This window comes from Polyodon spathula, chromosome 7 (genome assembly GCF_017654505.1).
Source record: "Polyodon spathula isolate WHYD16114869_AA chromosome 7, ASM1765450v1, whole genome shotgun sequence".
Taxonomy (NCBI): domain Eukaryota; kingdom Metazoa; phylum Chordata; class Actinopteri; order Acipenseriformes; family Polyodontidae; genus Polyodon; species Polyodon spathula.
Window position 1 is genome coordinate 23,635,915 of NC_054540.1, and position 27,417 is coordinate 23,663,331.

At 37.0% G+C, this 27,417-nt stretch overlaps 1 protein-coding gene across 7 annotated transcripts in view; it reads right to left on the reverse strand.

The window, feature by feature from the left end:
- The window catches only part of LOC121318382 (transcription factor SOX-5-like), a 210,847-nt gene that overhangs the window by 20,746 nt on the left and 162,684 nt on the right, over positions 1-27,417 (reverse strand). For 5 of the 7 annotated variants that reach the window (XM_041254971.1, XM_041254972.1, XM_041254973.1 and 2 more), the window contains 4 exons: positions 21,988-22,160; positions 20,024-20,092; positions 11,119-11,245; positions 8,974-9,059 (listed from right to left, as the gene is read on the reverse strand). In XM_041254971.1, the coding sequence (XP_041110905.1) occupies positions 8,974-9,059; positions 11,119-11,245; positions 20,024-20,092; positions 21,988-22,160 (455 nt within the window). The remainder of the gene's footprint in view (positions 1-8,973; positions 9,060-11,118; positions 11,246-20,023; positions 20,093-21,987; positions 22,161-27,417) is intronic. The other 2 variants (XM_041254970.1, XM_041254968.1) reach the window with 2 other exon arrangements.

The window sequence follows — 27,417 nt, forward strand, 5'->3', positions numbered from 1 at the left end:
CTGACAAACATCACACATGAATGAAAAATGTCCCTGCCTGGTGTAGTCTGGGAGAAAAACAAATGCAGGCAGTGTACATTCAGTGTCATGCCTCTGTGCCACTGGGTCCCTTCTATATGTTTTAATCTGTGAATGTCCACAGTAACTGTAGCAGTATCCTTTAAAATGCTGCTCAAGGTCACAGATAGCCCTAGCTTTCTTTCAACAGCCTTTTAATATTTAAAATATCCTGAATTATGAATAATATATATATATATATATATATATATATATATATATATATATATATATATATATATATATATATATATATATATACACACACACACACACACACACACACACACACACACACACACACACACATATATATATATATATATATATATATATATATATATATATATATATGTGTGTGTGTATGTGTGTGTGTGTGTGTGTGTGTGTGTGTGTGTGTGTGTCTCAAGTCCTCAATCACTTTACGAATTAGTTCACTTTTGTAAATGTATTATAGACAAAGATTGTATATCATATTTTATAAGAAATTGAGGTCAAGTTCTTAAAAGAACTAAAGGACTGATACAAACCTTTCATTACATGCTTTTACTAAGTGAAGTGTTATGATACAGTATCATAAATGTATTTACTTCAGCAAACCTTTCTTGTATTTTTAGATTGCTTTTCTGTTTATTCTTTTTTGTGCTGTCAATGTGGAATTAAGTGAAAGGTATCATTAAGATTTGAAAACAAATCAGTGTTTGCAAGGTCCTTATATTCTACTTTGACAGATGGCCACAATGGGAAAGAAAAGTTGCTTTGTGCAAATAGAGGTGATATTAATTTGTCTTTCTTCATGCTTTTATGGGTTTTTTATTTCCCCTCCATAAAAAAACCATACTAATAATAATAATAATAATAATAATAATAATAATAATAATAATAAAATAATAATAATAACAATAACAAAATAAGTACTCTAGCAATGCTATCCCGGTCGTTTGTGTGTGCAAGCATAAACTTGTTCCCCTGGTGAGGTGATGCATACAAAATTGCTGACATCTTGTATTCAGACTGCTGGTTCAAAAGACTTTATTTGCTCTTTGAATTGAGTTACATTACAGGGCCAGCGCCTATCAGTCAAGCTGCCTGAATCGAAGTATGAAGCAAGTGACAGCCACTTACACACTTACAACATGCAGCAGCTAAGCATGCTCTGAGAGGGACTGAAGCAAGGATACAGATGACGATAAAGGAAGTGACACTTGTGCCCCCTGGGGCAGCCACAAGCTTGTGCAAGGGAAAAGAACACAAAAAGAAAGGTAAAAAAATAAAATCATAAAAAATACTATCTGGGTCGTGGCGGGGTGCAGGGATTTAAATGTCACCCGTAAGCAAGGCTGTAAGACGTAGTGTTTTCCAAGGAGGATCCAGGGCTCTTTTGGTGTGTCTCATTAGGGATGGAAGTGCTAATCAAGACTGACAGATCCCACAGTGTCTTGGGTATGCTCAGAAACTGAAACATGTTGTGGAGACCCGATTTAACCCAAAAACCTTTTTGTTTTGTTTAGCTTTTAATGTTGCTCATGTCAATAGCACCCTTCAATTGTAGCCTATTATTTCCCAGTCTCCCTTATTGCAATCACAGTCATAATAGGGGAGAAACAGGCAGGAATCATGTTTGTAGACCTCTCCCCTAATTCCTGCTAGGGAGGAAAAGGTAACAATATGTTTGCTTCTCTTTTGACTACAGTCCAAGTACCAACTCATTAGTTGAAATTTAACTGAATCGTTTAACTTTAGTATTGTTGATGTATGCACACGAAAAACCTGAATTCTAAGCCCTTTTTATTCCTGAAGTTAACAAAAAAATATGCATGTAATTTCAGGCAGTTAAAAAAGACTTTTGTCTGCAGTACAAGATGGTGTGCGGAGACATTTTACCAACTCAATAATCCACAGTTTTAGACAGATTATGCCTTTTTGTTTCCAAGTGCACACGTAAGAGTAGATTCAATATTTTACATAATATGCAGTGTTGTTCCTTATTTTATAAAAAAAATTGTACTAGCCTTTTAACACCACAATCACCACAGGTTTCCCCTTGTTGGTCATCTCGTCATTTTAAAGAAATGTAATAATGAGAAATGCAATACATGGCAGATTTTAATATACAAATTCAATTATGTATACTAAAATACAATACAGTCACTACACCATTATTGGTATTATTCATATTTCCTGCAAAAACTTTAGTTTTCAAGTCATATAGAACCATTCAGGCATTGAAGTTAGTCAGCTTTCATGACATCACACTTGTAGGCGGTGGAGGGACAGTTTCTGGTAACTCTCCCTACCCCCTCCACCTTTATGCACAGGGCATGTGCAATATCAGGCAGCATTAAATAGTGCTGCTTGCTGTGAAAATGCAGCCAAGCGAATAGCTGGCAGTGCAATAGGATCACAGGAAAGGAAAGAATGATGCTTATGTGAGAGAAAAAGAAAGTGGTGAGGAGGAGAGAAAAATGTGTTTGAAAAAATCAGTGAAAAAATGAGAGGATGTGTTTCAGCAGAAAAAAAAAAAGAATATGTGAGAAAAGAACAGCGAAAGAATTATAGAATGGATACGTGTAAGAGGGATTTAACTACCATGTTCTTTTCAATGTAAATAAGTGCAGGTTTTTCCCTACAGCTAAGGAGTCTATTTAATCTACTGAATTAAGTAAAAAAACAAAGGTCAGAGGTAGTCCAACACCCCCTCCTCTACTGCCATGTGTACTTCATGCCCTGAGTGCAATGGGAGTGATGCTTTTCTCCAAGGCCATATAGGTGACTGGCTTATCTTAGTGTGTACTGATAAAACACCCATATCAGTGAAAGAATTTCAGGGAACTCCTGGTTTGTGCTGCACAAACAGGATTATGCTCCTCTAGATTTCTGTTGTTGTATCTTGACTCTTTCCATTTGGATACCAAAGTTAACTCCAAGCCTTTGAACTATGAAAAAACCACATTCACTAAAGCAAGGCAATGAGGTGAGGTAAGACCAATATTAAACACAAACCTTAAGTAAACTGGTTTAAATATTATGGAGGTGATGGATACACTTCAAAATACAAGTACATTGACTACACCATTGGCACACTGTATTTACAGTTTTGTTACATTATTTAATACGTGTGCTTAACAACAAAATGATATACTGCAGTTTAATTCTCCCAATCACAGAATTGTGAAGGTGCACATAGTTAATGTACTGTATTATGAAGTGTATCCAAGGTGATTACTACTACTTTAGTGTGAAATTGTCATACATAAAATAGGAAGGGCAGCAGTTTGTCATTTGTATTTATAAAGATCTTTATGCCAAAAAAGTTATTATCTAGTCAAGGCTGGTCTGTGGCTCAAAGCTTAACTACAAGGTTTTTTTTTTTATTTTATTATTATTTTTTTTTTGCACCACCTTTTTCTTAACTATCTTACTATTTAGAGCAGTACACCATGTGATGTTAGTACAGTATATATAAAAAGGTCTGCAGGAATTCTGAAATCGAATAGCGCGCTGTATGAAAGCTTTGCTTTTCTTTTTTTTTATATGCTTACACATTTAAATTCCAGAGTAAAAAGTATTAAGAATTATTAAAAAGTCTGCTGATCTGCATTCCTCACTCTGTCTCCCTCTCTCTCTCTCTCCCTCAACCATTCCCATGTGCAGCACTGTAATCCATTACAATATGTTCCAACATCTGCCTCTCCATATGATGCATGACCCATTCCATTGACCCTCTTTATATCTCTCCAGCATGGCTGTTCATTACCGATGGTGGATGAATACTCTACTCATCTCTTCCTCAGGTCAGCAAACCAATAAATACAACTCCATTTCAGACAGGCACTAGTGCAGGCAGCTGTAGCCAGCTTTTCAGGTGAAAAAACTAAAATATTTCAACCCAAATCAATGTGCTTAATTCTACGAACGAAGTACCCATTATAAACAAAGCCAACCATAGCTGCCAAATGAAGAGGCAGTACAAGCTGTCTGGAACTATAGTTTTGGTCTTTAAAATCTGCTCTAATTGCATGTTACTGCTATATCCAATTAACACAGACATTTAACATCTACATGGCCATCACCAATAAAAAAAAAAAAAGAATATTAATGTGAAATGTTGATGTGTTATGAAGTCTTTTTGCCACTTGTCTCATATATTTCGTAACACTGTTATGTTAATTGTACTGAAAAATGCACATCAAAATGTTGGTTTGCGGTCATTTTTTTATTTCCTGTGCCTAAGTGTGCATATTTAATGTCAGATTATTATAACGTGATTGTGTGTTTTGTATAATGTACACTAATTTCCATTTGCAGGGATCAGTTAGAAATTCAGTTAATTTCCATCTGAAATGATTAAGATCAAAAGCGAGGGATCAGACTACCTGCCACTGTTTCAAACAAAGAGAACCTAACGTATGCTGATGTCATAAAGCAATGCCTTTGACTGCTGTTCCTGGGTCTCATGCATGCAAAGTGCATCTGCAGACCTATACCAATGTCCTCCAATCCAGCATGACCTATGGGACCAAAACTGCAACCACTGGTCTCTGTGATCCTGTTGGTTCTACCAAGATTCCTCCCCAGTCTTTGTCCCCTGACATGCTTTTGATCTTGACCCTTTGGAAACAATGATTGTTTTAAGGTGGTACAATGAGTGCCATTTTATAAATCCTGCTGAAAATGTTTTGAAAAAAATCTAGGCTGTGACTACAAGGTTTCCCTAATGAAACTAAGAGGTCATTAGCTATTAAGTTTTATTATCTTACTTGTAAAGTTTAACTGCATTCTCTTTTTTATTTTACAAACAGGAATGGTAGATTCCCTGTTTTTTCAATATGCTGCTTAGTTTTCCCTGCACTCTCCCCCACCCCCATAGTTTATGGGCTCAATAGGGTCTGAGCTGTCATTCCTTTTCCCAGGAAGATGGATGGTGCATGCGGATCCTAACCTGGATGACATGCTCTCTGGATGTGACAAGATGTTCAGGTAAACCCCACTAAACGGGGTCCATGCAAGTGCCAGACCTGCCTGGGGTAATACCTGAGAGGTACATCTGCCCTAAATTTATTGTCTCTCAACTCTGTGGACCGTCTATCACCATAAAACACTCCTAAGCAGGAAGGACTACATCAGTGGAAGCCAGCTAAATTTTAACTTGCATATGTCTCTAATAAAAGATCCACTTTATGACTAAGATTAGACTGATTGGATATAATTTATAGCTACAAAAAAGAATGAAAGAAGCATGCATAATAATTCATCAGTAGGCTACTGAGGGTCAACAAGATGACTTAAAGGTTAGAGCTGTCCTTTGGATATGAAGGTCACAGCTTAAATTCTGGGCCAGGGTAATTGAAATACAAGTTATACATGAGTCACTGTCAAACATTAAACAATGTAAGATAAGCCTACCTTCCAGCAGGTAAGCATACCTTACCTGTGAGTCCGCTGTGAAGAGCATTAGCCAAAGAAACTCATACTGTATGACAATAAACCATGTAGTGACAAAGAGATACAGGGAGGTAAGGGGATGAGAATCGTGAGGGTCTGGAACTAACTCTCCAGTAATGTTGCTGAAGCTGACACCCTGGGATCCTTCAAGAAGCTGCTTGATGAGATTCTGGGATCAATAAGCTACTAACAACCAAACAAGCAAGATGGGCCGAATGGCCTCCTCTCGTTTGTAAACTTTCTTATGTTATGATTTTAAAAAAAATAATAATTTAATCTAAACTGTAAAATAAAATGTAATTTGTTTTCATCTTTCCATTTTTGCTTAGTATACCCTGAGTATTCTTACAGGGGCCATCTATGGATCTCAGAATTATCCTTATAAGAGCAACAGAATGCTTTGTAGATTGGGAAAGTAATTTGCTCGTCTGCACCTTTGTGAACTGAAACCATACAAGGCAATATCTTAAAAATAACAACAGCCCATGCATGGTATATGTCCCCAAAGATTTAAGTATGATTTCACCTAAGATACTGAGAGAGTAACAACACTGAACCTATCCCTTACTATTCAAGTTTTCTTGTGTTTTTATGATTACAGGTGCTTTTTTAAAATCAAGATACTGCTGATGTAGTTTTAATAATGCAATGAACACATGCTCAGTGTTTTATGTGTCCCTTCATTACAATGATCCTTTGTTTCTGTTTCATCGTCTCACTGAAGCAGAATGGGCTAATTAACTCATAAAAGAGGCAAGGTGATGGCTGCGTCAAAATTAGATTTACATATATCTTACAATGCTCATGCCATTAATTTCTCTGTTTTGTTTCAGCAGTATTTTAGGTGCTATTTATTTAATTGTAATAGTCTGAATAATTGACATTTGCTTAAATACGTGATCTTTAAATGACATCCACTTCATCAGACATTGATCAAAATCAATGTGCAACAGACAGCATTGCATCCCAGTTGCCCTTTTAATAGCTCTGAAAGACCATCTATCCAATATGCTATTTAGCCAGTTAAAAGGCGTGATCTTCTTGTCCACACATTTTTATTAGAAGACTTTCTACTGAGGTTTATGAGATTTATTTATTTAGGAATATCCCAGTAGCCTGTAATATGTTCATTCTTTAAATGGGGTTTTGTTCCAGAATTGTTACTGAATTTACTGAAACTGAACAGACCCAAGCACCTGCGACAATTTTATTGTCACACACAGAGTGCAAGGAATGGGTTTAGTCAGGTATCATTCTACAATAGGTTGGGCAGGACATGTAAAATAAATGAATACATAATAGTATTTACATGCACTATAAGTGTTTAGATTAATATCACTGAGAGGACTTGTGGTGTAGAAAACCTTCAAAAACCTTTGTTAAGACTAGGGAAATGTTTTTTTTTTTTTTTTTTTTTTACAGGCAGTATTTCAGTGCAGTATTGAAAAACAAGACCTCAATTTAATCCAGTCCCAGCCAAATGGACTGATTTAGCAAATCGAATACATGTCTGCTTTGATCAGAGCCTTTAGCACCCAGGAATTTCAAGCAATGATATTCATATTCAGGTATATCTTTATAGTTTTAACATTTTTTTTATTTTTTTTCTAAACCTTAATTTTATCTGTTAGTTTATAAATATGATGATTTTGCTCAAGTTACATAACAATGGAAATATTCTTGTAAAATATATTAAATAATAATTATTGTCAATTATAACACAGAATAGTCAACTATTACTTCTCATGTGGGGTTATACTTTCAGTACAAATGTGTGCCTTTTGTGGCTAGTGGCCTTGAGACAAATGAGGATGTGTATAAAATGTGACTATGTCTTTTTTATGGTGTGTGATTACTTTGACTTCAAATGGCTTTTCTATGAGGGGTAAATCAGAATTAACTGGAAATGAGCCGAAGCTTGAACTGACAGAATAAATACCAAAAAGAATGGCCACATTTCCATTAATTTGGGTAGATTTTTTCCCCTTTGGTTACACAGACGCTTTCAGTACATAATCGAATTGTGTCCTTCTCCTCTATTAATACATATGCAAATCAGTTGTTCGTTGCAGCTGTGTTGTATTAATCATATGTGTGCCTCTGTCTGTTTGCCCCGTAGGCTTATGTGTTTCAGATTGGAGCAGGGGGGTTGGGGGGTAGACAGGCGCTTAACCTACAAGAAAATTCACTCATGCAGACAGAGGTCTGCTATCAAACAGCAGGCTGGGGTTAGGATTAACATGACGATGGGCCACTTATTTTAAATATATGTGTATCTGGATTGAATTTTAAAGATGTTTTATCCAAGCAGAGTGTTGGACCAGATGTTTTTCAGAAGGAATTATTTGATCCTAACCCACTGCAATAAACCAAACCAGTGGACAACACCTAATTCAAGAAAAAAAAAGCCTTCAAGCTGTATGGGGGTGGGATTCAGGGTAACCTGTCTCCCTCCCATTAAATCATTTTAGGGGATGGTGAACTGAGTTTTTTTTTTTTAACTCAGATCCTGGACCTTTGACATACTGAACTCACTCCAAAGTCAGCACAGCATATAGTAACTACATTCACAGTTAAGGATTTTCTGTGTCAAGGCCACTGTTCCGATTCCTTATGCATCTCAATGCAAAGTGTCACCTGTAAGACAAATGTTATAGATGCAATCCGCTGTCGAGAAGATGTGACTGAATCTCTTGAACTTACAGTGGCCCTCTTTGCTATATTCCGATGTATTACTTAGTCCATTTCCAAGCACTTTACTTATCATCTTGAAATTCCCATGTGAAGGTTTCAGAAGGATCTGACAAACAACGAATGCAGTTCACTTGTGTGAGTCTGAAACTGTGTGCTAATGTATTTAGCTCAAAGCAGGAATAGTAAGTAGCTCTTTCACATAAATGTTTCTGTGCACATTTTAATGTGACTCTTGTCTCCACAGGGAGCAGGACATGCACAATCATTGACAGCGTCTAGACAGATCCTTCATTACTTTTCTACAGAAACTTTCACTCAATACTGTTTGCCCTTCATTTGTATTGAAATAAACCCTGTCTCAGAACCTCAAATGTGACAAAGAGCTGTGTTTTACTAGATATCATCATCATAATAATAATAATAATAATAATAATAATAATCTTTATATAGCGCCTTTCATAGTGGACCACCATCACAAAGCACTTTACAAGATACAAGACTAGGGTGTGTGAACTATGCATCAGCTGCAGAGTCACTTACAACAATGTCTCACCCCAAAGACAGAGCACAGGGAAGTTAAGTGACTTGCTCAGGGTCACACAATGAGTCAGAGGCTGGGATTTGAAACAGGTACCTGCTTGTTACATACCCATTTCTTTAACCACTGGACCACTGTGTTTTTATATACTGTATATAAAAACAACAACAACCACCACCGCAACCAAAACCATCATCCGTTTACAACTTGTGCTAATACCAAAGTGTTTCCTTTCTTACCTGCAGCTGGAGCTGGCCGAGGCCTGGGGTTGCCGCGGCAGCAGCTGCCATGGTAGTAGGAATCAGCTGAAGAGGGTAAGGGTCACCTGAAGCAGAGAACAATGAAAGTGTCAGCACATTTTATCCCTTCTCCACCTGCAAACGAAACTCTCCTATTCACTCCTTCCAAAGCCTTCTTTTGTGTTCCTTCCTGAGGCCTTAATGAAAGCCTCTATTGTGTAGCCCTTTTTACTAATACCCTCTCCACAAAGCTGACTGAAGGTGGATCGTGATAAAAAGGCATAGAGCAATTAAGGTGGAAACTTCATCTTTTATTATGCTCAGCACTGAGAGAAATTGATAAATGCAGATGAATCAGAGTATTATAAAAAATTATCACTTGAGAGCTTCAGATAGGTTCCCCTTAATTAAAGTGTTTAAAGGAAATGTCAGTCTGCAATATGAGTAGAGATCTCATAAAATACGATGGCGTATAAATAAAGATGTCAGTGGGAGCTGCTATGGACAAAAGGTTTACAAAGTGAAATAATTCATTAAAATGTGTGTTGGCTTGTTAACATGTCATAGACTGGACAGCTATTTTTATGTAATTTACATACCGTATTTACCCACAAAAACCCAGCATGGTGCACATTGGGAGTGACCATGGTGCCATATTTCACACCTTACAGCTAAACAGAATTGGTATATTTAACAAAGTTGGGTGGTCTCAGTCCCAGTCTTGTTGATGTTGATATTACCTTGTGCTACTCTGTAATTGGCATTATCCTTTTTCCTGTTTTGACTCCTGTAACCATGAAGAGCCCTTTAATTATCCTTCATCACTTCCAACCCAATCACTCAAAGCACACATACTGTAATTGACATGCATGACCAACAGGATATCCTCTCTGTGACCAAAAAACCGTAGTTCTATCAAGCCAGAACTGAAATAGTTTTTCTCTTACAGTAAATACATAATTTAAAAATGAATCACCTTCTGAATATTGGTTATACAGATAAAATGCTTTCAAACATCAACTCTGGAATGCTATTCCCAATCTGTAAAAAACTGAAGAAACTTGAACAATGTCCCCATGTCAATACATGATTAATGTCAAAATTAGCATATAATGTCTATGCATTAAATGGATACATGGACCCTAATACTAGCAAGGTTTACATGTCCCATTAACATGATATACCATTAACAGGGAGCTTGTGACAATTACAGACTATGCAATTGTGCAAAAAAAACAAGTCTTACTTGGTTCTTACTTTGGCAATATGTGATTTTAAGGTGGGCTAGTTATTTATTCTAACAAAAATAATTTGTACACACAAGAGTAGTTGAGGGGCTCATAAACATTGTGTTTTATTCCCACAGCCATGCTCTAGCATGCTGTTAATGTCACAGATTCAAGCCAACAAAAAAACGTTATCATTTTATTGTCAGTTTGATTGTCAAGGCTGTCATTAACAAATTATGTCATAATGATGGTTATCTTAATGTATGCCATTTTTATTTGAATGTTTTGCTCATTCATTTCATTTTAAAATGTGGAATATGTGGGATGAAAAAACAAACAAACAAATGTGCTGTACAATATGTTGACATGGTAACACTGTCAGGTACTGCAATATTGAAACCTCTGGTGCGTCAAATGGTACTCTTACTTAAATGTGGCCTGTTTTCAGTTCACCATTGTGTCATGGAGAATTCAGTGGAATGACCCTTAACCCTTAGACTATAGCACTAATTTGTAAATGAGACATTTCTGGCCACAAACAATACTTCACAGGTTTTTACATTTTGTTTGTGTAATTCAAACTGCTTTGTTAAAATACATGGCCACCACTTTCATTTACTGGACCCATATACCTTTCTCTGCAATTTACAAATCCAGCACTACAATACTATTAAAACCTATGTGGATTAAAGATTAACATATACCATATGTGGAGATGCAAGCCTACTTGGATAGAGAGGCTGCCTGTCCAACGTGGCTTTCCATAAGGAAGTGTTGCTGAGCTCAGAAGCACATTCCAAAAAGGCAGGGGCCACCAACAATATGCACCTTTTTAAAGCCAGCATGCAATTCCACTGCATCCCTCTGTTTACATTGAGAAAAGGCGTTCTGCTATCACTGTTTGATTTACACTTACTGCATCCAGGTTTGTAGTTGAAGCCTGGGGGCAGTAGGAATCCTTGCTGGGCTGCCGCTGCTGCTAACGCCCTCTGGTCTGGAGGAAAAACTGGGATCATCAACGGGGGCAACTGACCCTGAACCTGCTGAACATAAGATAGAAAATCAACAATCAAAATGTGTCCTTTAAAGTTGACTCATTAATAAGGCACTTGCTGTATCAGCTACAGTAGTCCAATCCGGTGGGACAGATGGTGGTTATGTTTCTGGCTCACTAGTTTAGGTTGACTAGTACATCACGGCCGAATAAATATGAATAAAATACAATAACACTGATATATCAATGGCCTATTCTTGATAGACTGCACAGGTTCATTTTCAATCATGATGTCAATGGTGTCCTCACTAAATAAGATTGTCACATGGAGCGATCCAAGTTCTCAGGAACAGCTGTGAAACATTTTTATTGAGAACTCAAGTCGGCAGGAAGCCATGCAACTTCTGATGTTCCTAGATTACAAAAGTGACTTTGGCAAGATTGAAGTTTCAAACACAGGCACTGAGAACCAGAAGACAGATGGTTCTACAGAGAACTTCACTGCCAAAAAAAAAAGTACTAAAGTGATGTTATTGAAAATGACTGTAAAGTTCTAGGATGAATTCAACATTCCTGCCTGTGTTGCAAGTGATAAGTCTGCCTCCAGGGCTAATAAAACACACAAAACCCTAACCTGTCAATAGAGAGGGAACTTACAATGTAAGGCAAGTTCACACTTGATCCCAGCTGCCGCTCACCAGGGAGTGTGGCACGCTACTGAAACAGGCCCAAAAGGAAAATTCCTCTTCTCAACATGACAGGCAATGAGATTTATTTAATTATTTATTATAATAATACAAATAAAATAGAAAAAAAAAAAAAAAAAAACAAGCACATGCCCTCTGGCTTGCATGAGAACTAGAACAACACAGAATGAACAGGGCATGTACATTGAGTAACTACAATAGCAGGCAAATTGGTGTACTTGTCAGGATAAAAACAAAAAACAATTACTTTAAAGAAGTGTAACTGCACACAATGAGGTAATGCACAGTGGCAGAGGGTGCCCCATAATATATATCAGCGACTAACAAAGCAAGGAAGGGTTTTTGTGTATATTATTAAAATTGGACAATCACTGATTTGAAGCTTGTCTAAGTTTCAGTCGCTGTATACTCTAAAATAATTATTAGTCAGACATGATTGTTACCCTTACACTTTGTCTTACAAGGTTCATAGTAAAAGCAGGGGTGGATCATGCTATGCTACAGGAGTCCATTATTGCAAAAATGTATGTAGTTTACTGAAGAGTAAAAAAAACAAAAAATAAAAAAAAAAAACTATATACTGTAATTTGCCAGTTTGTACCTGCTCTCTAGTTGAGCTGCTTGTGGTTTTTGTGTGTTTGTTCCAATGCCCAGTAACTTATACTATATAATCACACAATCACTGCACAGGGAACAGTTTGATTCAACATTTTGTTTTCAACCGCAAAATAATTGCAAAAGAATTTTGGTTAACCAGAACTACCATGCTGCCTATAAAGCGATCTGAAGGTATGCCAGTTTTATTGTTTTGCATAAAGCATCAGTCAGTGGAGGCTTAGTGCAGACAATTATTTCTACTTCTTGCTTTTAGGTCTGAAAATTGGCTATAGTTATTTATTTATTTATTATTATTTATGTCTTTTCCTTGATCCCTAATTAAAAAAAAAAAAAAAAAAAACACTACTAAAAATTGACCAAAATGTAAGCTATTCAAAATTACTCATTTTTCAAGACAGCAAACTCCTGGTACATAATTACTTGCTATCAGAGAAAGCTGCCTTGATCCAGCTCACTGAAAATGGGTATCTGATGTAAAATCAGGGGCATTAGAGCATGACACTGTCCCCATTACCACCCTTGTGTACAGAAACACACGCATACATTCTAACACTGTTTTCCCTATAAGCCTGCATTGGCTTGGGAAGGACTTTGGGGATAGTATATCGCTGCAATACAGAATGGCACCAATTAGGGGTGGAGTGCATTTCTCACTCTAGAGCTATTTGCAAGGTGGCACTTAAGCAGTTAGTTAAAAAGTCCCCTCCACGCTGCATATAATTCAAAGTCACCCTGCTGGCTTATCCCAACTCTCTAATTTAGATGTAATACAAAGGGGGCTTACACAATTGTAGCCGTCCACATCCAGCCAAGCCACCTAAACAAAATATAATGGACCCAGCTAAGCCTTTAATAGTTTAGTGAGAACCCTGGAACAGCTGCTCGCCACACATGACCTGTGCTATGCCGACAATACCTTTTACCCATGAAAGGAAGCTTTAGGAGCCATTTCCTCTGCTTTTCCATTGGACGACATTGGTCCAGAGGCTTTTTATGGAAACAGGGATTTATTTTTCCCTCTTCCCCTCATGCCCTCAATCATTCCATCCCTGATCATCCTTCACATTTAGCCTTTGCCCCTGAATACTCTGGACAATAGCATTGGGTCCATCTGTGCTCTCCATTAAATCCCACTAATCCCACTAAGAACAGCTGGACACTCGGATTCCATACACACACAAACTATTTTCTGTGGATGGATTTTTAAAAATTTTTTTGGTTACAATTATGCTGAGGCTGCTTTCTAGTACACCTGGTGTGCAAGCGTCTTAATTTGCAGGTCCCATCAGGATTAGCTGGTTAAGTATAGGAATGTCATGACATCATGGCTTAACAATATATCATAGTGCAGGATAAAGGCATATGCTATTGTCTGCCACCCCATTCATGCTTTGATAGGCGTTGTTTCCTATTGAATTAGAAAAGAATGTCAGGAATAGTATGGCTTTTAAGGAACATATTAAAATGTACTCACATACAACCTAGTTATCATCATGTATTCCTTGATAGTATAATTTATAAAATGATTACAAACACATTTAAACAAAACAGGGTTACTTCTGTAGTCTTGTATTATTACTTATTATATAATATCACACATGTTAATATCAGTAACAGGTAAAGTAAGTGTTTCTTCCTTGTAAAATTCTGTGCTACAATTCTCAGCCTTCTCAGGAATTTTACACCTAATCTCAACTGTGTCAAAATCATTCAGTTTACTGGCAGTTCTCGTGATATAGATACCTGGCCAACTGGGCTGAGATCTCCAAAATTCATTTTGCACTGGTCCTCATTAGCAACCAGATTGAAATGTCTTTCAAACACTACCAATTTGGCCATGCAGTCCCTCCCTTAACAAAAATAACGGAATATCATTTTTGACATTCTTTGTGTTTATTTAATGAACATGTTATTTCACATCACACTTCTAAAACTATAACATTACTTTTTGATTCTTATTTGATCTTATATATGATGTGCCAAATTTTGTATGGAGAAAAAAGCCAAAAAAACTTAAACAAAAATTTTAAATACTATTCATGTCAAGCACAAACATAGAAACAGTCAATATAGGCAGTTCTCGTACAAAATCTTTCTAATAATGTCCTTAAAAGGGTCTTAAAAACATTTAACTAACATGAAAGCACAAAACAAGGCCACTAAAAGTTTTTAATGAGTTTCATTAAAAAAAAGGCTTACAATTATAGAAAGTAGAAACTTGGCAGGCACAAGCTCTGTGTAAAAAGCCAGGTTGCACAGCTTGAACTTAAAGCTTTTTTATCCTAATGAAGATTTGCTGATAATTAACATATGTAGTGTGAACAGGTTTGCTGGCATAAGTGGGTGAAAAACTCCAAGGTAAAGTTATTATTAGGGAGTAATTAACTCTGTGAAGTAAATGAGTGAAACAATAGCTGCCAGCATTGACAATATGGTAACATCTGATTGCGTGGAAAATAACATCGTGAAGTATAGGTCCCTGAGCTAAAATCTGTTTATAACCATATGTTCATGCAATTAATGCAGAGCCTCTCTGACCTATTGTTTCAAGAGGGGAGACAATACCATACTGTGATATAACGTCTGTAGTAATTAATTTTGTGCACGCAGAACAGTCCTTAACAAATAGAATACTGAAGTCAGAAATATTCTGTTAACTTACAGAGTGGCTTGTATTGTTGGGTGGCAACTACTGTCATTGTCTGCTCAGAGCACTGCATACATTATATGACTTTGGAATAGATTGCTAAGCACTACCAAGTGCTGGTGAAACACTGGTTTAGTTGGAAACTGTGAAATGTATACATAGTGGAGACTTTCTGGATAATGTGGAGTTTGCGTCTTAAAGTTATATTTATTCAAGTTTCTTTATACTATTGAATATGCCCACGTTCATTTAAGAATACTAGAGGTGTATCACACATTCTCCTGGAAACAGAGGTTATAATTTAAGAATTGTTGTTGTTGGTTTTATTTCCAGTAACTTCCTTCATTAATCCCTCAACCAAGCCTGTCTGACCCAGAAATTGGAAGGGAAATAAAACTTCAATCCAGGATCCATCGTGCAAGCTCATGTTACACCAGCTGTAATGTCTACCGTTATCCAAGCAGATGATATTTATGGTTAACGTCCTTTGGTTGCACAGGTTTAATGTCAATGAAAGCCTCCCAGTGTCTCCTGTGAAACCACATGATGAGCTCTGTTAACACCATGCTAAGCAGACACCATTTACCTACAGTGTTACACAAGTCATTTGGGACAGGAGGTTTGGAAAGGAGTCTCCTCAAATAATGTCCATGCAAGTCAAGCACATTTTTATTTCTGATGATAAACTGCATAAAGAAATGATGCAAAATTTAAGAATACTTATATGTAGAATCCAATAAATGCAACTTCTTTCCACTCAGTTATCTGATTACTAAAGCTATGTTAAGCTTGTCCTGATTAGCTAGACTTTTACTCTTGAAGGAAGACACACTTCAGCTCTTGGGTGCTAGCATGACTACAGCAGAAATACCTCCTGCCATTTCTATATTATAATTAGACAACATCTGCATCTGGTTTTGTATAGCTCAGCCAGTGAACCATAAAGGATCTAAGCATTCAGTATTACCACATGCATTGCTGATGTTTTGATCAGCACTTTTCTTCACACTAAGCACTGTAACTTAAAATAAAAAAATAAAAAAAACAAACAGCAATCCTATCCTTTCCATCCCTATGGTAATTAATCTTCACTAAGAGACACTGCATGCTCTTTATCAAATGAAGTACATTTCATTATCATATTAAACTCGGAAGCATAAAGTACTAATTCTTTAGACTACACTCATCAGCAGAAAATGTCTGTGGTCATTTATTTAGGTTCATGTAACATTTTCCCCCAGCTCTCTCGATGATAAACTGATTGATCAAGCGTGCTCATTTAGACCAAAGCCCACACTACCAATCTAAATGATACAGAATAATCCTTGGTTATAGGCAGTCACCTGACAGTTCTGCAGCTTTGTTGTCCTCAAGAAGGACACTTTCTGTTTAATTCACAGCTCCAATTTTCCTCCATTTATTTCTAAAAGGTAGATCATTAAAACTAAAAGTGGCACAAAGGCTGGTGTGATATAAATGTACTTTCTTTTCTTTTTTTTGTTTTACTACTTTCGAGTCTTTTACATAAACAGCCTTTTCATGAGGCAAAGGCACCTTTACCTGATTAGCTCATAATGAAATCAAGTGGCAAGTTAGCAACATGCTGTCTCCCATAAATTAGGTGGAACCGCTGTTTGTGCTACCCTGTAGGTGGGCATAGCTTTGTGCCCATCTGTTTGCCTGTGTCCTTCCACAAATAGCTCCCATTAAATGGAAGCACAGGGTGTGCCTGAGCAACGGCTTCCATGTTTTGTTAAGCAAGATTGTCTTATGTAACAGAGCTCTGGGCTTTCTCTCCTGTAAGAGCTGGTACATAGAAGTTGAGTCACATACAATGAACTTGGCTCTGTAAGTTTGTATCAGTTGCCATGTGGGTGCATTTATCCTACTGACATTTTCACACAGCTTACCTCAGCCAGAAGAACTGTAAATATACCCCAAAAGACGGATCAGTTTTTTAAAAAAAATATTTTTTATCTTACCAGTGGGATATTCTTTTACAACAAAGGACATTTTTTATCAAACTGCATATGGACTTTTTTTTATATACAATAATTTTGAGTACTTTATGAACTCCTGCTACCTTCCTCAAGGTAATAGCTAACCACTAACTACAATCCTTGCAAACTGCCTGTGCACATATTCCCAATAGTTTTCTACCAAGCAGAGCCCACACCATAGAACTTATAATTCAAATAAAAATAATGAGCCATTTTTAATGCATTTACTAAATAAAATAAAATCACACTTCAAGCTCACCACCATTAACAGCTCGTCTGGTCAAAACATGTACAGAACAACAACAACAAAAACACTGACAACAATACATTTATGTGCATTAAAACAAACTAAAAAAAACATCTTTGAAGCCTATATAATGATTACCTGTCACAGTTGTATGTGTGTGCTCTGTAGTCCTGTGAAAGTTGCAGTATTTACTGCAAAACTAATTTAACATTTCTATGAAGTAAAGGCATTGAACGAGTATTACTAAGTTACATGAAATATATATGTATTTATTACAGTTGGTCTGTAAGATACTATTCTTGTAGCTGCCTCTAAGACACCACTTTAAATTAGATAATCTATCACATTTGCCAATCCCAGTTACATCTTTTAGATTTCACTTTTAGTTAATCGTGTAGTAATGCAACTGGGAAAAACGATTTACGTTGTGCTTCAAATTAACTCACTGGTCTCTATGTCCCTGTCATTGAAACAGTTTCTACCATAAATAAACAGATAATAGCATGATACAGGTGGCTGTAATTTAATATCAGGAAAACTTGAGCACTATTCCGAGAAGCTTTTGAAATTAACTTCTAATAACTTGTGAATAATCAAATCAATCTTCTTGTGCCTTGCTATTGAATAAGGCGCTAGGAACAAAAAAAAAAAAGAGTATCCTTACACTTCAAAAAAGCATACACATGAAACACATCTATATTTTTTCTATATCTGACTTAGAAAGGGGTCTAAATTGGCAGTTTTTAAAAATATTATTTAATATTATAAATGTTGATATTATTTTTTGGGGCGGGGCGTAGTTTATATAAAAAAAATGTATACACCACAACAAATTACATGATATTTGATATTATATATGGAAAAAGCTACGTAAGGCCTTTCTGTGGCTATACTGGGTTTAATTTCTCATTTAAATTTGCCAAAATCCAAGCACTAAAACACAAAGTAGTCAAATTCATGCCTCTCACTTAATTTGTTCCTTAAAATACCATTTTCGTAGTCTCTATATTTTGGGTAACATATTTTTGGCTTATAAAACCATATGTTTCTGTTATGACAGAATAATGCCCTAGAGCTATTAACAGTTCTCTGTAAGTGACTCAGCACCGATGCACCTGGACTATAATAATAATGGGAGAATAAATAGTATTTTCCATTTTTAACTGTAGATGAAATTAGCAGCATTTCTGCATCATTTCAAAGGTTGGAACAGTCTGTCCAATCAATGGTTCAGGAAAAGCTGAAATCTGACTTTGGCAGTTTTTATCAATGGATGTAGAGCCAGTATAATTTAGTTTTTTTTAAAACTTCACCATTTCTTTTTTGTTTAGTTCTATTTCAACCATTATTCAGCTATTGACACTATTCCCTAACTGACACCCAGAAGCATTATGGAATAAATGACAAAAAGAAAAATTAAGTGACCCATTTTAATTATACTTTAAATGTGCACCTGCACAGAATCCTAAAATTATTCAAACAATAAAAAAAAAAAAAAAAAAAAAAAAAAAGATTTTCACTTGTTTCAAAGACATCAAGCGTACATTGACACATTACAAAACGCATAGCTTGCAAAGAGGATCAATGTAACATAAAACTCCTCAGTGAGTAAAGCATTAGCATTTTAGACAAAAATTCTATCAGGTAACTATGAGAATATCAATATCTTGGTGGTGGCAGGGTGGCTGTCGGATAAGTATGTGAAAAGGAAAACCACAATTTAAACAATACCCACACCAGTTAAGCCAGTAGTAGATATTTAACCACGGAGTTTGCAGCCATTAGGGTTAAGATTTGTGATCAAACTGCAGCAGCAAAAGGGGAAATTATTTTTGAAAGTATAGTACTCTATATAAGTATATGTTGCTTCTCTCTGTAAATTGCAATTTTTTTTTTTTTTATCTGGGTGGATCCTGCTCTGCAAATTGATAGGACTTCAGCTGTGAAGCTACTGTGAGAAACAATTGTTTGACCCTCTCAATGGCAACCACAGTTGTTTGGGAAAAGGTTGCAAAGTCATGGGAAAGGGTGCTTTGTTACTGTGGGCTGTGCTGGAGTGAATCAAGAACGGCAGTATTTACAAGTTTACAAAAACAGCTGCTCTTGACATGTGATGGTTTTTGACAAAATGTTCCTTGGCCTACAGGGTATTGATCTGCTACTTCAATTTGGGGGATGATCTCCGTGGTCTCTCTCTCTCTCTCTCTCTCTCTCTCTCTCTCTCTCTCTCTCTCTCTCTCTCTCTCTCTCTCTCTCTCTCTCTATCTCTCTCTCTCTCTCATAAACAGAGAGTTCCTCTCTGTCAAACATAGTCTAACTGGTTTTATTTTGCCAAATCGGTTTCTTCCATTCCAAATCTATTAGTTTAACACCTGGGTCCATACAGTCTCAGAGGTTATACTAATTCCAATTCTATCAAAGGGTTATCAGCTATCACCAACCTGGAGATTTCTGAACAAAAGCTATATTTGCATGTAAATGATTTACATTAACTTCAATGCCAGTGTTATAATGTCACTCTTGTTGTTATGATTACATTTGGGATTGAATGCAAAACATGCAGGTTGTGGAAGATCTTATTTGTTTAACACACACAAACAATTCTGACCTGGATCTGTTGTTGAAGGAGGTTGATTTTGTGTTGTTGCTGCAGGAGCTGTTGCTGTTGTCTTGCAATCTGTGAAGAGCCACGTAATAAGAAATGGCCATATTAAACTTTTTTTTGAAAAGGTTCCAGGGGGGTGGGGGTGTGGTGGGTGTGTGACACAGTCCACTTGAAGACTGGCCCTTCACTTTACTTCTCATTTTGTGTTCCCGAAATTTATTTTACAAATCTCTGTATTTTTTAAGTTTCTATATCCAGCCAATGTTTTAAAACTAAAATGGGGGGGAGTTTAGTTTAGAGCTATATTTAAGTTTTGAAGGCATGTTTAGACACATGTATTTGTAAGTGCATATCAAAAGTTCAACCTTGTTTATTTTAAAAATAAGTAAATAAATAAACACACATGTATTTGAGTTGGCTGAGTTATCCTCATTTGAATATGTTCCTATGGAGTAGACCTTATGCTAGCTCATTTCCAAAGAGGCTTATGGTCTAGGCTGGACGAGAAATTGAAGTTACCCAGGGTAAGCACCTTTTTGTTTGTTTGCTTGTTTTTTTAAATACTTGGAGCACCTACAGCAGCACAACATCCAGATGCACACGTACTGTACACCATGCTGGGGTTTTAGCAGATGGTGGGTTTACGCTCCAAGCAGGATTGAGGCCTGTGACCTTCTGACAGAGACAGATGTGTTACCTGCTGAGCCACCAGCATATTTAGATGCCTAATCTCTTTTGACAGTTTAAAACAACATACCAATTAATAGAATTGCGCAGTAAATACATTGAGCTGGAGACAAGTATAGGGTTCAGATGTATCAAGCTATACCCTTTTTAAGCAGGATATTTGGGCTATTCCAGAATTAGGGATTTAACCACATTTACAGGAAATGTAAATCCCCTTAATCAGTGAAAACCCTAAAGACAGGACAGTCAAGTTTTCTGTGCTATTATCCATATACTGTAGTTGCACAGTATATCCATTGTATGCCAGTGATTCATGCTAATTCCTTTGTATTTTAACCAGACTTTATGCTAATACAGTACTACCAAATTAAATATCTGTCTAGCACCCTCTCATCAACCTCTTCAATTCCCAGCACCTAAAATAAGTGACAAGTAAAATTGATATTTATAGATAAATACTCAGAATATACAGAAAGATGTGGAAAAGAGACATTTTCTGCTGCAGATACTACATGGGTCAACAAAACTATATGTTGCCATGTCTCCGGATTTAACTACGAATCTGCAGCATATAAAAAACAAGTTTCAATATGTAAACATTCATCAATCTCTTGTTTTCTTCCCAGAAGCATCTATATCTTGGTTAGCACCTCCATCTCTTTCGTGGGTTTGCTAAATGCACCCTAAAATGGTTCCTGTGCTATCTGTCTTTGTTCTACATGTGTTCAGCCCCTTGGGGGAAAAACATTGGCAAAGTCCCACCTATGCATTCTGGGAAACATGGCAACTGTGTGGTTATATTTTGCAAGTGAAGTAGTCTGTACATAGGAATGTCTTTGCATTTGTTTCTATTTCTGAAGCTGAGTATTTAAAAAAAAAATGTAAACATTGTTTTCTGCTTGCGATAGAATGTGCAATGATGGATCATTGACGTACTTACATTTAAGAAACATTCCAGCTTAGACATGTGCCTCCCCTTCCTTACCAGGGAAGATGCCACCTTTTTGAGGTGGGAATTGCATTCTTCTAATCGCTTCCACTGTGTGCATTGCTTCAGCAGGCTGCTTAAGACTTGCCACCTTTATATTTGAGTGTGTGGGTTTGGTTTCCAGATGTGGGTCCAACATGTCTTAAATAAGTACTGCTAGAAATGCAGGCTGTCTGTCAAGATATAGTAGCAGATAAATAATACCCAGCTAATCAATGGGTGCAAGTAGCAGTACAAGCTCTTATAAGCACATATGCAGTGCTACTATAGCCCCTTTTTTTTACCAACTCACTTGATCCTGCTGCTGTTTGGCCAGCTCCATTTGCTGCCGCTGTTTCTCGATTTGAGATGCTGCAAGCTTCTTCTGTTCATCATGGGCCACCAGCAGCTGCTCCCTCAGACTGGTCAGCTGGTTGATCATGCCCATGAGCTGCCTCTCCTTCTCAGCTAGGCTTTCTGGAGTCCCTGCAAGAAAGCACAGGTTAGAGATGTGTGCCAGACAACCCTTTTTTATCATCATCATCTTAATTAAATACATCAGAGGCATACATCAGGAAGGTGTAAGAGAAATCCATTTGGCCCCAGGGGTCTCTCACCCCCCTCTCCCCCAACCCCTTCACCAACAATGGACAGTAAATGCAACTGTCATGGCAGGCTGCAGTAAAAATAAACTAGCGGCTGGTTTAACAGCTTACTGACAAACCTTTCAGATGTGTGTGCATTTGATGATGACTGTGAAACAAGAAAGGACCTTATGTTAAAAATGTCAGGCTCAGGGAAAAAGGGAGGGGGGGGGGGGGGGGGGGGGAGTGGAGGAATAAAAGAAACCTTTCTTTCTGTGGCTGTCCCCTGGCCCGACTGGATGGAATGTGGATTGTCTTTTGAGTTAACTCACTGGGAATCTGCTTTCATGCTTAACCTGGAGAGAAAAGGAGAACTCTCTATGGCAGAACACGATCACAGGGACTTTGTGATTTATTGTCTGTTAAATACCCCCCGTGTCTTCGGTCTGTTTCCCAGTGCTTTCACTCGCTATAAAGTGATTTTGGCCACATGCTGTGTCTCTTATCCTGAAGAACTGAAGCAGTTTACCTGATAAATGTATGTAGTATGTGCACCTGTCATACGCTGCCATTCATCTGTGTTGTATAGATCAATCTATCCACTATGTTCATCCATATATTGTGTTTAGATTAGCCTAGTCACTTCATATCCATAATCAGTAAATAAATGGCAAAAATATACATTTATAAAAATTGCACCTAATCTGCTTGCATAATTGAAAAGTAATATTTCTAAAGACCTACCGTCAGGGAGGTTTTGAAAGAACTATGGTCATAAGAAACAAGCATAGGTTTTAATATATATATATATATATATATATATATATATATATATATATATATATATATATATATACAGTGCTCCCCCTTTATACTGCGGAACAAGTTATAAGGCAGTGAGGTCTTGGTTCCCATTTGTACCATAATGCCATTATAGTAACACAAGTAGACTTGTTATAAGGCAGAATACAAATAACAGCATTATAAAGGGGAAGCACTGTGTGTGTGTATGTTTGTGTATATATATATATATATATATACACACACACACACACACACACACACACACTTTTTTTTGATGTGCAAAATGCAAACAATGTGAGTTATAGGCAACAGCTGTCCAAATATATAATCCTATAATACAATAATACATTCATTTCACTCATCCTCTTCATGCCAGGTGGCACATAAGGCTCGCACAGTTTGCTGCCACCCTCTTCTGTCTTGTGCTGTTTTGGCAGCTGACCCCCAGGTTAGGTGCACAGTGGAGAGAAAAGCTTCAGTGGTTCGTCCCCATGTAGTTTTGGGGCACCCTCTTCTTCGCTTTCCCTCCAGGGTCCATTGGAGTGCCGTCTTGGCAGGGATAAAATCTGGCATATGGAAAACATGACCAAGCCATGTCCATCGTCTGTATTTGAGGATGTTAGTGATGTCCTCTTGGCCTGTTAGGAGGTGCAGTCTGGTATTAGAGATGGTGTCAGGCCAGTGTATGCTAAAAAATAACTAACTTTCTTAGGCACAAGCTGTGGAAGCTTGAAAGTTTCTGGACATCTTGCTTTGTTGTTTGCCAGCCCTCTGCTCCATAGAGAATGACAGAAAGAACGTTACTGGTGTAGAGCCTGAGCTTGGTTTTTCTGCAGTACGTTGAGGACTTCCACACAGGGCGTAGCTTTGCAAAGGCAATTCTAGCTTTTGTTATCCTGGACCTTATGTCTTCCTCTGTCCCTCCATGCAGGTTGATGATGCTTCCAATGTAAGTGAATTTCTGTAAAAACTCAAGTTGCTGGTGGTTGATTGTTATTGCCTGGTGTTGGGTGATTTATTGGTCATGACTTGGTCTTTTTTTAGCCCAATACATTCTGCATGGCTGTGGAGTCAGTTGGCTTTCCTCTGAATGTGCTTTCTCATGTGTGAGAAGAAGGCCAGGTCATCTGCATAATCTAGGTGTGAAAAGTGAAAGTAGACCATCTGATTCCAGTTTGTCGGTCTTGGCTGGTAATCTTCATGATCCAAATCAATGGCAAGATTGAATAGGATCTAATGTTGTGGTGATGCTCCCTATGATAACCTTGCTAAAGATTTTGCTGGCAATTGAAAGGAGAGTGGTACTTCTCCAGTTGTTATAATTGGCATGATTGCCTTTTTGTGGTATTTCTATAATCTTGCCTCTTTTCCAATCAGTTGGCACTTTGTCCTTCTCCCATATATCTATGTACAATGGCCATAGTAAATCTGTTATTGTGGCCAGGTCTGCTTTGAAGAGTGCAACATTCATACGATCCATATATTGGGCCTTGTTGTTCTTTAGGCTAAAGATTGCTGCTTTAATTTCTTCTCTGCTTGATGGCTCAATATTTCTTTCAAGATCTTCCTCAGCTGGTGTAATATCTGCAGGTTGTAGTAGTTCTGGTCTGTTCAGCACCTCTCTGAAGAGTTCCCCATCATCTGTTTTGATTCTTCTCTACCATGAGCAGCTTGCCATTTTTATCTAGGACCAGGGTGCAGGTTTTACCTAATACTGTCCGCAGATCTGCTGGGTAATTTTGTATACAGTTCTCAGTTCCTTCCTACTTGCTGCTGCCTCTGCCTTTGCTGACATGTTTTCAATGTACTGCCTTTTGTTCCTTCTTGCTGGCCACTTCACCAGCTTGTTTGTTTCAGTGTACTGCATCCAGGGTCTATCTTTCAAACGTTCTCAACTGGACTCGATTTTGCACTTGAGGTTCTTTCTTTGCTGGATAAGAGCCTACATTGCAGCAGTGATCCACTCTTTATGCTCACTTTTCTTGAAGCCTAAGATCTTTTCACTGCTCTGGCAATATGCAGTCTTAATCTGATTCCAATTGACATTGGCATCATCGTCTGCAGGGATGCTTAATTTTGAAGGGTTTGAAATGTATTTCTGACCTCAATGAAGTAACTGTTTCTTTTGCATTCATTCTTGAGTAGGTAAACATTGAAGTTCTTCTGGCGATGGCATATGTTTGCCCCAGTTTTCTTCAATTTCAGCTTGTGGCTGGCTATAACAGGATGGTGGTCATGGCCAACTTCGGCAATATGCATGGTTCTTATATCCAATATTGATCTGCGCCATTTTCCATTCACAACAATATGGTCAATCTGGTTCTCGTTTCTTCCATTGGGGAATTTGTGAATTTTCTTGTGTTGGAAAAGTATGCCGCCTATGACCAATTTGCTGATCCCTGCAAAAATGAGTCTCTCTCCATTTTCATTGATAACACCACATCCATGCTGTCCCATGCTTCACTCCCTGCCACTGTTGTCCTTGCCTACCTTGGCGTTGCGGTTTCCCATGATCACCAATAACTCATTTGCAGTTACTGTCTCAACCTCAGCTAGCATAGCCTTGTAAAAAGCATCTTTGTCCTCTTTATCAGCATCATTAGTGGTAGAGTAGCACTGTAGTATAGTGAGTTTGGTGTGCCTGCTCTGGAATCTTACCTTCATTAGCCGTTCATTCACATGTTTCCACTCAAGCAAGGTTTTCTCAACTCCCTTCTTCAAGATTAGAGTGACTCCATCCATGTGTTGATCATCGTCTCTATCTGATAACAGAATGGTCTCTCCATTAGAGCTGATGGTCTTTCCGAACCATGTCCATCCGTTTTTGCTGACCCCTAGAATGTGGAGCTTATATGCTTGCATCTCTTTGATTATTTGCGCTGGCTTACCAGTGTCATACATTGTTCTGATGTTCCATATTCTGATCTTAATTTTTGTTTTGATGATACCAGCTTCCCGAAGGTTTTCACTGGCATCAGTCATACTGCAGACTGTCTCAAGCTTGTAAGACATCCAAGGTTTCGAGATTATATATATATATATATATATATATATATATATATATATATATATATATATATATATATATATATATATATATATATATATATATAATCTCAAAGAGCCAGCTGCCCAACATTTCGATATGTTGTACATATCTTTCTCAAGGGAGCCTGTGTTTGAATCAAAACATTGGAGGTATTTATAGGTGTTTGACGGCATGACAACTACTTGTTATTGTTTATATTCAAATCCATGATTTATTCTTACATGATGTAATGGTGTTCTATATGTGACATCACTTTTACTTATATCTTTAAATCTATATTAATTTTAATTAACATTATTTTATATAAACTTATATTTATATTATCATGCAATGCTGGCTCTTAAGATCACCCTCCCCAGCGCATCAGCATGCATAACTTTTGAATTAATTTTGTTTATTTAATTATTTTTAACTACTATATATTTATTGGAATTAGTTCATTCTTTTCTGTTGAGTCCTGCTGGCATAACTGTGTTCAGTCTATTTATCCATTTACTTTCTTTTATTCTTCTATATGTTGCATTATCTCATTTTAGCTGTTCTAATACTACAAACTTTACATCATTTATGTCATGTCCTTGACTGGTGAAGTGCTGTACTATTGGTTCATTCATTGTTTTATTTCTAATTAATAAAAGGTGGTTCTGAATTCTTTTATATAAAGTTGTTCCAGTCTCTCCAACATATTTTATTTGATCACATTTTTCACAGGCTATTCCATAAACGACATTGCTATTTTTACAGTAGGTATTAGTTTTTAGTGGCTATGTGGTGTTCTTATGTTTAATTATATTTCTACTTTTGTCCATGTATTTACAAACTGTACATGTACTAGTGCAAGTATTTGTAGAACCTATTCTGTCAATTATTCTTTTATGTTTACTGTGAACTAGAATATCACCTAAATTAGCTTCTCTTTTGAATGCTACAACTGGGGCCTTAAGAAACATTTTTTTCAATTTTTCTGAATTATGTAGAATACGCAAGTGTTTCCACACTATCTTAGAAATATTGGGCAAAAGTTTAGAGTACGTCATTACTAATGGGACTCTCTTGACCTTTTTGTCTCTATTTTTATAATCTAGTAGATCATCTCTTTTTAGTTAATCCACTTTTTTAACTCTGTCTCTATAATTCTTTCTTTGTATCCTCTTTTTTTAACATTTGTTTTTAATACATGTCTTTGTTTTACATAGTCACTTTCTTTACAGCATATTCTTCGTATTCTTATTCCTAGCCCCTTTGGGATTGCCCTTTTAGTGTGTATTGGATGTGCAGAGGACATGTGTAAATACTGATGCATGTC